The sequence below is a fragment of the Anomaloglossus baeobatrachus genome, chromosome 2 (genome assembly GCF_048569485.1).
Source record: "Anomaloglossus baeobatrachus isolate aAnoBae1 chromosome 2, aAnoBae1.hap1, whole genome shotgun sequence".
NCBI lineage: Eukaryota > Metazoa > Chordata > Amphibia > Anura > Aromobatidae > Anomaloglossus > Anomaloglossus baeobatrachus.
In genome coordinates, this window is record NC_134354.1 from 652,678,665 (window position 1) to 652,690,855 (window position 12,191).

Genomic DNA, 12,191 nt, shown 5'->3' on the forward strand with positions numbered 1-12,191 from the left:
GGGGACTATATGAGCAGCAATGGGGACTATATGAGCAGCAATGGGGACTATATGAGCAGCAATGGGGACTATGTGAGCAGCAATGGGGACTATGTGAGCAGCAATGGGGACTATGTGAGCAGCAATGGGGACTATGTGAGCAGCAATGGGGACTATGTGAGCAGCAATGGGGACTATGTGAGCAGCAATGGGGACTATATGAGCAGGCCTGGGGAGTATATGAGCAGCCTGGGGAGTATATGAGCAGCCTGGGGAATATATGAGCAGCAGGATGGGGTCATCTGAGCAGGATGGGTGGGTTATATAGCAGGATGCGGCCATATGCCAGTATATAGCAGGATGCGGCCATATGGCAGGATGACGGTATATAGCAGGATGAGGGACACATACTGTATATACATGGCAGGAGGATCATTACCAGGATGCGGCACCTTAGTAGATAATTTGGGGACATTACCCCATAACAGTGTCAGCAGCAGATCCTCGCCCCATAACTGTGTCATGACCACATCTTTTGCTTAAAATTTTATTTTCCCATTTTCCTCCTCTAAAACCAGGGTGCGTCTTATGGTCCGGTGCGTCTTATAGTCCGAAAAATACGGTATACATTTAATAATGTTCCAACGCAACTGGCAGATAACGTTGTTCTGAGATTGGTACAGTTATGTCAATACCACCCTGAACCATGCACACCTTTTGTTTAGTTTGTCAAAGAAGCCATGTGAGGATTTGTTGTTTTTTGCAGAGCAAGTGATTTTTTTGACCCGTCAAGTGTTATTTTTATAAGATCTGACTGTAGCAGGGCTAAACAGGAGTACTAAAATGGTAGATTATAGGCCCTTGGCTACCATAACAACCCAAACTGTCGACTGTTGGATAAGGAGATCGACACAATACTTTCCATCTGATCACTTAGATGCAACGGTCACAATATCTAAGAGTTTAAACAGCCAGGATTATTAGATTTCTCTTGCAGCAGAAGTGCAGCTGCTGAGCCAGTCCCAGTGCCATCCAATAAAAAAAGAGGTGGAACATGTCTGAAGGGGGTCTGTCCTGGGCCCAGTGTTGTTTAACATCTTTATCAATGATTTAGATGAAGGAATTAAGGGTAAACTGATTACATTTGCTGATGACACAAAGCTAGGATGAATAGCTAATACTAGAGAAGAGAGAGAGGATTCAACAATATCTAAACAAGCTGGAACAGTGGGCAGCAACTAATAGAATGTTTTTAACAGGGAGAAATGCAAAGTCATACATCTTGGCAAAAATAATGAAAAGACAATATACTGCATGGGAGGAATAGAGCTATCCAACAAGCATGTGTGAAAAAGACTTAGGTATACTAATAGGTCACAGACTGAACATGAGTCAACAGTGTGATGCAGCAGTAAAAGAGGCAAACACCATTCTAGGATGTATTAACAGAAGCATTCGTTGTAGATCACATGAAGTCATTATCCCCCTTTACTCCTCTTTGATCAGACCTCATCTGGAATATTGTGTCCAGTTCTGGGCACCACATTTTAAAAAAGACATCAACAAACTGGAGCAAGTTCAGAGAAGAGTGACCAGAATGGTGACTGGTCTGAAAACCATGTCCTATGAGGAACGGTTACAGGATTTATGATTGTTTAGCTTGCAAAGAAGGGAATTTTGTTTACTTACCGTAAATTCCTTTTCTTCTAGCTCCTATTGGGAGACCCAGACAATTGGGTGTATAGCTTCTGCCTCCGGAGGCCACACAAAGTATTACACTTTTAAAAAAGTGTAACCCCTCCCCTCTGCCTATACACCCTCCCGTGGATCACGGGCTCCTCAGTTTTGGTGCAAAAGCAGGAAGGAGAAAACTTATGAATTGGTCTAGGGTAAATTCAATCCGAAGGATGTTCGGAGAACTGAAAACCATGAACCAAAAGAACGATTCAACATGAACAACATGTGTACACAAAAGAACAGCCAGCCCGAAGGGAACAGGGGCGGGTGCTGGGTCTCCCAATAGGAGCTAGAAGAAAAGGAATTTACGGTAAGTAAACAAAATTCCCTTCTTCTTTGTCGCTCCATTGGGAGACCCAGACAATTGGGACGTCCAAAAGCAGTCCCTGGGTGGGTAAAAGAATACCTCAAAAAAAAGAGCCGAAACGGCCCTCCTCTTACAGGTGGGCAACCGCCGCCTGAAGGACTCGCCTACCTAGACTGGCGTCTGCCGAAGCATAGGTATGCACTTGATAGTGTTTTGTGAAAGTGTGCAGACTAGACCACGACGCTGCCTGACACACCTGCTGAGCCGTAGCCCGGTGCCGCAATGCCCAGGACGCACCCACGGCTCTGGTAGAATGGGCTTTCAGCCCTGAAGGAAGCGGAAGCCCAGAAGAACGGTAGGCTTTGAGAATCGGTTCCTTGATCCACCGAGCCAAGGTTGACTTGGAAGCCTGCGAACCCTTACGCTGGCCAGCGACAAGGACAAAGAGCGCATCTGAACGACGCAGGGGCGCCGTGCGAGACACGTAGAGCCGGAGTGCTCTCACCAGATCCAAAGAGTGCAAATCCTTTTCACATTGGTGAATTGGATTAGGGCAAAATGAAGGCAAGGAGATATCCTGATTGAGATGAAAAGGAGATACCACCTTAAGGAGAAATTGCGGAACCGGACACAGAACCACCTTATCCTGGTGAAACACCAGGAAGGGGGCTTTGCATGATAGCGCCGCAAGCTCAGACACTCTCCGGAGTGATGTAACTGCCACTAGAAAGGCCACCTTTTGCGAAAGACGTGATAAAGAGACATCCCGCAGCGGCTCGAAAGGTGGCTTCTGAAGCGCCGTTAGCACCCTGTTAAGATCCCAGGGTTCCAGCGGACGCTTGTAAGGCGGGACTATGTGGCAAACTCCCTGCAGGAACGTGCGGACCTGCGGAAGCCTGGCTAGACGCTTTTGAAAAAATACGGAGAGCGCCGATTCTTGGCCCTTGAGAGAGCCGAGTGACAAACCCTTGTCCATTCCGGATTGGAGGAATGAAAGAAAAGTGGGTAAGGCAAACGGCAATGGAGAGAAACCGTTATCAGAGCACCAGGATAAGAAGATTTGCCAAGACCTGTAATAGATCTTGGCGGACGTTGGCTTCCTGGCCTGTCTCATGGTGGCAATGACATCCTGAGATAACCCTGAAGACGCTAGGAGCCAGGACTCAATAGCCACACAGTCAGGTTGAGGGCCACAGAATTCAGATGGAAAAATGGCCCTTGTGACAGCAAGTCTGGGCGGTCTGGAAGTGCCCACGGCTGACCCACCGTGAGATGCCACAGATCCGGGTACCACGACCGCCTCGGCCAGTCTGGAGCGACGAGAATGGCGCGACGGCAGTCGGACCTGATCTTGCGTAACACTCTGGGCAGCATCGCCAGAGGAGGAAACACATAAGGCAGTCGGAACTGCGACCAGTCCTGAACTAACGCGTCCGCCGCCAGAGCTCTGTGATCCTGAGACCGTGCCATGAATGCCGGGACTTTGTTGTTGTGCCGTGACGCCATGAGATCGACGTCTGGCGTTCCCCAGCGGCGACAGATCTCTCGAAACACTTCTGGGTGCAGAGACCATTCCCCCGCATCCATGCCCTGACGACTGAGAAAATCTGTCCCAGTTTTCTACGCCCGGGATGTGAACTGCGGAGATGGTGGAGGCTGTGGCTTCCACCCACTGCAGAATCCGCCGGGCCTCCTGGAAGGCTTGACGACTGCGAGTGCCGCCTTGGTGGTTGATGTATGCGACGGCAGTGGCGTTGTCCGACTGGATACGGATCTGCCTGCCCTCCAGCCACCGCTGAAAAGCCAATAGGGCTAGATACACTGCCCTTATTTCCAGAACATTGATCTGAAGGGAAGACTATCGGAGTACAGGTTCCCTGAGCCCTGTGGTGGAGAAAAACCACTCCCCACCCTGACAGGCTCGCGTCCGTGGTGACCACAGCCCAGGTTGGGGGTAGGAAGGATTTTCCCTGCGATAGAGAATTGGGAAGGAGCCACCACTGAAGTGACGTCTTGGTTGCAAGGGAAAGAGAGACGTTCCTGTCGAGGGAAGCTGACCTCCTGTCCCATTTGCGGAGAATGTCCCATTGGAGCTGCCGTAGATGGAATTGCGCGAACGGCACTGCCTCCATCGCTGCCACCATCTTCCCCAGGAAGTGCATGAGGCGCCTTAAGGGGTGTGACTGACTCCGAAGAAGTGATTGCACCCCTGCCTGCAGAGAAAGCTGTTTGTCCCGCGGTAGCTTGACTACCGCTGTGTATGAAACTCCATCCCGAGGTAAGTCAGTGATTGGGTCGGTGTCAACTTGGATTTCGGGAAGTTGATGATCCACCCGAACTGCTGGAGAGTCGTCAGAGCGACTGTAAGGCTGTGTTGACACGCCACCCGAGAAGGGGCCCTGACTAGGAGATCGTCTAGGTAGGGAATCACCGAGTGGCCCTGAGAGTGTAGGACCGCCACGACGGATGCCATGACTTTGGTGAAAACCCGTGGGGCTGACGCCAGGCCGAAGGGCAATGCCACGAACTGAAGGTGTTCGTCCCTGATGGCGAAACGCAAGAAGCGTTGATGTTCGGGTGCGATCGGCACGTGGAGATAAGCATCTTTGATGTCGATCGATGCTAGGAAGTCTCCTTGTGACATCGAGGCGATGACCGAGCGGAGAGATTCCATCCGAAACCGTCTGGTTCTCACGTGTCTGTTGAGCAGTTTGAGGTCCAGAACGGGACGGAATGATCCGTCCTTTTTTGGCACCACGAACAAGTTGGAGTAAAAGCCGCGACCACGTTCCTGAAGGGGAACGGGGGTCACAACTCCTTCTGTCTTCAGAGCGTCCACCGCCGTAAAAAGTGCGTGAAGAAGTCGGGGAAGATTCCCAGCGAGCACGCTTAGCCTGTCTAGGACTGTGGTCCTGGCAGGAGTCCTCCGCGTGGGACCTAGGGCCCAACCTGGGAGCGCGCTGCGGCTCGGACCGAGAGGGGCCTGGAGGTGACGATCCAACAGGGGCCGGGGCCTGTGTAAGGACCGGTCTGGACTGCAAAGCTTCTAGCAGCTTGGCAGACCATTTGTCCATAGACTGAGCCATGGATTGTGAAAGTGACTCAGAGAGTTTCTCAGCAAAAGAGGAGAACTCTGACCCTGCCGCCTGGACAGGGGGAGCAGGGGGGTCTACATGAGCCGAGGGGTCCACTAGTGACCGAGGCTCCGGCTGAGCAAGTGAAACAGGGGTCGAGCATTGCTCACAGTGAGGGTAGGTGGAACCCGCAGGTAACATAGCCCCACAAGAGGTACAGGTCGCAAAAAACCCCTGTGCCTTAACAGCTTTGCTCCTTGTGGACGACATGCTGTTGTCTCCTAGGAGAATGATCACTGAGGGTATATGGGCAAAAACAGGGTATACAGCCCGACCGAACAGAGGTATATATATAAATACGTATCTATTCCGGCACCCTAGGGGGGACCAGCACCGGGTGACCGGTGTGGCTTACCGACCGCTAACAAGCGGAGTGTGTGCCTCCAGATTCCCAGCCTTAGGTCCCCCAGGGCTGCAGAGCTGTTCCTGAGAATCCTCCACCGGCAGAATGCCCAAAAAATGGCTGCCGGAGCTCTCAGGGGAGGAGTGGAGCCGTGGGCGGCGCCATGAAAGTGCGGGAATCTGGGGTCCCCACAGTGATCAGTGAGGGGGGAGGAAACATGCAGGATGCTCCAGCCCTCACATCCGACGTCAGGTCGGCAATCCCGCCCTTACCCCTGACAAGCAGGCCCGGGGGCGGGATTTTTGCGACTAGGCCGCGATGAAGCCGGGGACTAAATTTGAGACCGCGCCCGACAAGCAGGCACGGTCGGCGCGGAAGTCCGCCGGTCTTCTCAATACAGCAGCTGCCGCAGCGTCCGGGAAGAAGGTGCGCTCCTGCACAATCCCCAATGGGGACACAGAGTACCTTAGAGTTGCAGGGCCCGGTCCCTGAGGTTGAATAGACTCCGTCCGGCAGATTCCCACAGGGGCTGCGGAGGGAGCACGGTCCCAGCAAATGGATGACCGTTCAGGATCCCACTTCTCCCAGAGCCGCTAAGGGATGGTGAAAGACGGCATGAGGCTCCGGCCTTTGTACCCGCAATGGGTACCTCAACCTTAACAACACCGCCGACGTAGTGGGGTGAGAAGGGAACATGCCGGGGGCCCCGTGGGGGCCCTCTTTTCTTCCAACCGACATAACTAATATGAGAATGCATGAGTGGATGTGTGCCTCCTTCCACACAAAGCATAAAAACTGAGGAGCCCGTGATCCACGGGAGGGTGTATAGGCAGAGGGGAGGGGTTACACTTTTTAAAGTGTAATACTTTGTGTGGCCTCCGGAGGCAGAAGCTATACACCCAATTGTCTGGGTCTCCCAATGGAGCGACAAAGAAAGAGAAGACTGAGAAGAGACCTAATAGCGGTCTACAAATATCTTAAAGCCTGTCACACTGTAGATGGATCAGTTTTATTCTCATTTTCACAAGGAAAGACTAGAAGCAATGGGATGAAACTGATGGGAAGGAGACACAGATTAGATATTAGAAAAAACTTTTTGACAGTGAGGGTGATCAACGAGTGGAAGAGGCTGCCACGAGAGGTGGTGAGTTCTCCTTCAATGGAAGTCTTTAAAAAGAGGTTGGACGGACATCTGTCTGGGATGATTTAGTGAATCCTGCTTTGAGCAGGGGGTTGGACCAGATGCCCCAGGAGGTTCATTTCAACTCTAAGATTCTATGATTCTATGAAAAAGAGCACCAGATGACCCAAAGATTTTATTAGTTTGGGGGCTTTTAAACATAGCATTAGTAAAATTTGGCATATAGAGAAGTGTCTGCTGGGTGTCTCCCCTACATGGTTTCAATTCACCAGACTCTTCCTGATGGAATACACGGTAAGTTGAGTCCTATTTTTCAAGTCAGGCATGGACACGTTAAGACGGACATCCGGGGAAAAAAAAAATATATCTCCATGGACGAGGTAATGGGGCAGTCAGTATGTGTCTGTCTGCAGTATGAATCTGGGGACTACACTAAAATACATAATTAGCTATTCCTGCTTTTTTTCATGTAGGACTTCCATATTTTCATCCCCATGTTGAATAAAAGTTACCTTTGTGAGTTTTTCTATCTGTCTTTCTAGATCTAAAGTATTCACATTAGAGGAAACTTCTTCCTGCAACTAAAAAATATGAAAACAACTGATTACTGTATGAAAGTTATATTGCATTACGCTTTATTTCTGCTAAAAAAAAAAGAAGGGAATTTTGTTTACTTACCGTAAATTCCTTTTCTTCTAGCTCCTATTGGGAGACCCAGACAATTGGGTGTATAGCTACTGCCTCCGGAGGCCACACAAAGTATTACACTTTAAAAAGTGTAACCCCTCCCCTCTGCCTATACACCCTCCCGTGCATCACGGGCCCATCAGTTTTGGTGCCAAAGCAGGAAGGAGGAAACTTATAAATTGGTCTAAGGTAAATTCAATCCGAAGGATGTTCGGAGAACTGAAACCATGAACCAAAAGAACAAATGCACATGAACAACATGTGTACACAAAAGAACAAACAGCCCGAAGGGAACAGGGGCGGGTGCTGGGTCTCCCAATAGGAGCTAGAAGAAAAGGAATTTACGGTAAGTAAACAAAATTCCCTTCTTTGTCGCTCCATTGGGAGACCCAGACAATTGGGACGTCCAAAAGCAGTCCCTGGGTGGGTAAAAGAATACCTCGATAAAAAGAGCCGAAACAACGGCCCCCTCTCACAGGTGGGCGACCGCCGCCTGAAGGACTCGCCTATCTAGGCTGGCATCTGCCGAAGCATAGGCATGCACCTGATAGTGTTTCGTGAAAGTGTGCAGACTCGACCAGGTAGCCGCCTGACACACCTGCTGAGCCGTAGCCTGGTGCCGCAATGCCCAGGACGCACCCACGGCTCTGGTAGAATGGGCTTTCAGCCCTGAAGGAATCGGAAGCCCAGAAGAAGGGCAGGCTTCAAAAATCGGTTCCTTGATCCACCGAGCCAAGGTTGACTTGGAAGCCTGCGACCCCTTACGCTGGCCAGCGACAAGGACAAAGAACGCATCAGAGCGGCGCATTGGCGCCGTGCGAGACACGTAGATCCGGAGTGCTCTCACTAGATCTAACAAATGCAAATCCTTTTCATATTGGTGAATTGGATGAGGGCAAAATGAAGGTAAGGAAATATCCTGATTGAGATGAAAAGTGGACACCACCTTAGGGAGAATGTCCGGGACCGGACGCAGAACCACCTTATCCTGGTGAAATACCAGGAAAGGGCCTTTGCACGACAGCGCTGCAAGCTCTGACACTCTACGGAGTGAAGTAACCGCCACTAGAAATGCCACCTTCTGGGAAAGACGTGATAGAGAGACATCCCGCAGCGGTTCAAAAGGTGGTTTTTTGAAGAGCCCGTAGAACTATGTTGAGATCCCAGGGTTCCAGCGGACGCTTGTAAGGTGGGACTATGTGGCAAACTCCCTGCAGGAACGTGCGGGCATGCGGAAGCCTGGCTAGACGCTTTTGAAAAAACACGGAAAGCGCCGAGACTTGACCTATGAGGGAGCCGAGAGACAACCCTTGTCCAATCCCGATTGCAGGAAGGAAAGAAACCTGGGTAAGGCAAACGGCCAGGGGGTAAACCCCCTCTCAGAGCACCAGGCTAAGAAGATCCTCCAAGATCTGTAATAGATCTTGGCGGACGTTGGTTTCCTGGCCTGTCTCATAGTGGCAATGACATCTTGAGACAACCCTGAGGACGCTAAGAGCCAGGACTCCATGGCCACACAGTCAGGTTGAGGGCCGCAGAATTCAGATGGAAAAATGGCCCTTGAGATAGCAAGTCTGGTCGGTCTGGGAGCGCCCACGGTTGCCCCCCCGTGAGATGCCACAGATCCGGGTACCACGACCGCCTCAGCCAATCTGGAGCGACGAGAATGGCGTGGCGGCAGTCGGACCTGATCTTGCGCAACACTCTGGCAGCATCGCCAGAGGAGGGAAAACATAAGGCAGTTGAAACTGCGACCAATCCTGAACTAAGGCGTCCGCCGCCAGAGCTCTGTGGTCCTGAGACCGTTGCCATGAATGCCGGGACCTTGTTGTTGTGCCGAGACGCCATGAGATCGACATCCGGCGGTCCCCAGCGGCAACAGATCTCTTGAAACACGTCCAGGTGGAGAGACCATTCCCCCGCGTCCATGCCCTGGCGACTGAGGAAGTCTGCTTCCCAGTTTTCTACGCCCGGAATGTGAACCGCGGAGATGGTGGAGGCTGTGGACTCCGCCCACAGCAGAATCCGCCGGACTTCTTGGAAGGCTTGACGACTGCGAGTGCCGCCTTGGTGGATGATGTAGGCGACGGCAGTGGCGTTGTCCGACTGGATTCGGATCTGCCTGACCGCCAGCCACCGATGGAAAGCCAATAGGGCTAGATATACTGCCATTATCTCCAGAATATTGATCTGAAGGGACGATTCTATTGGAGTCCAGGTTCCTTGAGCCCTGTGGTGGAGAAAAACCGCTCCCCAACCTGACAGGCTCGCGTCCGTGGTGACCACGGCCCAGGTTGGGGGAGTGCCGCCCTGGTGGTTGATGTACGCAACCGCCGTGGCGTTGTCCGACTGTATGCGGATCTGCCTGCCCTCGAGCCCCCGATGGAACGCCTTGAGGGCTAGATACACTGCCCCTATCTCCAGAACATTGATCCGAAGGGAGGACTCTGTCGGAGTCCAGGTTCCCTGAGCCTTGTGGTGGAGAAAAACCGCTCCCTATCCTGACAGGCTCGCGTCCGTCGTGACCACAGCCCAGGATGGGGGCAGGAAGGATTTTCCTTTCGACAGAGAAGTGGGGAGAAGCCACCACTGAAGTGAGGTCTTGGCTTCCAGAGACAGAGAGACGTTCCTGTCCAAGGACGTCGGCCTCTTGTCCCATTTGCGGAGAATGTCCCATTGGAGAGGACGCAGATGAAATTGCGCAAATGGAACTGCCTCCATTGCTGCCACCATCTTCCCCAGGAAGTGCATGAGGCGCCTCAAGGGGTGCGACTGGGCCCGTAGAAGGGATTGCACCCCTGTCTGCAGCGACCGCTGTTTGTCCAGCGGTAGCTTGACCATCGCTGGGAGAGTATGAAACTCCATCCCGAGGTACGTTAGTGACTGGGTCGGAGACCAATTTGACTTTGGAAAGTTGATGATCCACCCGAACCTCTGGAGAGTCTCCAGAGCAACGGTCAGACTGTGTTGACAAGCCACCCGTGAGGGTGCCTTGACTAGGATATCGTCTGGGTAAGGGATCACCGAGTGGCCATGAGAGTGTAGGATCGCTACGACGGATGCCATGACCTTGGTGAAGACCCGTGGGTCTGTCGCCAGGCCGAAAGGCAATGCCACAAATTGAAGGTGTTCGTCCCTGATGGCGAAACGAAGGAAGCGTTGATGCTCTTGAGCGATCTGCCATGGAGATAGGCATCTTTGATGTCGATTGATGCTAGGAAGTCACCTTGGAGCATCGAAGCGATGACAGATCGGAGGAATTCCATGCGAAACCGCCTGGTTGTCACATGTTTGTTGAGCAATTTGAGGTCCAAAACGGAACGGAATGAGCCGTCCTTTTTTGGCACCACGAACAGATTGGAGTAAAAACCGCGACCGCGTTCCTGAATGGGAACGGGGATCACCACTCCTTCTGTTTTCAGAGTGTCCACCGCCTGAAAAAGCGCAACGGTCCGTTCGGGGGGCGGAGATGTTCTGAAAAAAACGAGTCGGAGGACGAGAGCTGAACTCTATCCTGTAACCGTGAGACAGAATGTCTCTCACCCATCGGTCTTGGAAATGTGGCCACCATGCGTCGCAAAAGCGGGAGAGCCTGCCACCGACCGAGGATGCGGTTTGGGGCGGCCGACGACCGCATTAATCTCAGCCAGAGAAGCTGAGATAGCTTGGAGTGCCCTCACGGCTGCGAAGGCCGGAGCAAAAGATGCGCCTATGGCTTCATAGATGGATTTCATCATAAGCTTTATTTGCCTGTCAGTGGCATCCATGAGAGATGAACCAACTGCCACTAATACTACGGATCTAGCCGCCATTCTGGGGACTGGAGGATCCACCTTGTGACACTGAGTCCAACCCTTAACTACGTCAGGAGTGAAAGGGTAACGTGTGTCATTAAGGCGCTTAGTAAAGCGCTTGTCCGGAAAGTTCTGTGCTTCTGGACAGCCTCTGTGGAGTTAGAGTGATCGAAAAAACGCACTCCGTGTACATTTGGGAAACCTAAACTGGTGTTTCTCCCAATGTGAAGCCGACTCCTCCATAGGAGAAGATGGGGAAGAGAGGTCTAGCACCTGGTTGATGGACGCTATAAGGTCATTTACTATGGCGTCCCCTTCAGGTGTATCCAGATTGAGAGCAACGTCAGGTTCAGAGCCCTGAGCTGCGACCTCCGCTTCATTCACCCGAGAGTCCTCAATCTGAGGCCGCGGTCCGTGTCGGAGTTCTCACCGTGGGATCTGGGTGTTACCCCAGGAGCCCCTTGTTGTACCGACCCAGAGGGGCCTGGGAGCGATGAACTCACAGCGCCCTGGCCCTGTGTTACCGGTCTGGACAGCAAAGCTTCCAGTATCTTAGCAGCCCCTCTGTTCATAGACTGGGCCATGGAATGTGAAAACGACTCAGAGAGTTGCTCAGTCAAACGTGCAAACTCTGTCCCTGCCATCTGTGCAGTGGAAACCAGTGGTACCACCTGAGCCAAGGGTCCCACCAGTGCCGGAGGCTCCGGCTGAGTGAGTGCCCCAGGGGCCATGCATTTGCAATGATAGGTGGAACCTGCCGGCAATATAGCCGCACAAGAGGTACAGGTTGCAAAGAAAGCCTGTGCCCTGGCACCCTCACTGTTTGCGGACGACCTGCTGTTGTCACCTCTTAGTAATCAGCGAGGGCATATAGCCAAAAGCAAATAGTGCTGCCGAACAGTGAAATCATATATATATAAATATATATAAATATATAAATATATATATATATATATATATATATATATATATATATATATATATATATATATATATATACACACACTTCGGCACCCAAGGGTGGCCAGCACCCGATTGGGAAACTGGTGCCCCACAGTGCACAGTGAGG

General features: G+C 51.8%; 1 protein-coding gene across 3 annotated transcripts in view; it reads right to left on the minus strand.

Moving 5' to 3' along the window:
• Nucleotides 1-12,191, minus strand: part of BAZ2A (bromodomain adjacent to zinc finger domain 2A) — a 242,209-nt gene that overhangs the window by 89,299 nt on the left and 140,719 nt on the right. For all 3 annotated transcript variants that reach the window (XM_075337014.1, XM_075337013.1, XM_075337012.1), the window contains exon 18: nucleotides 7,154-7,222. In XM_075337014.1, the coding sequence (XP_075193129.1) occupies nucleotides 7,154-7,222 (69 nt within the window). The remainder of the gene's footprint in view (nucleotides 1-7,153; nucleotides 7,223-12,191) is intronic.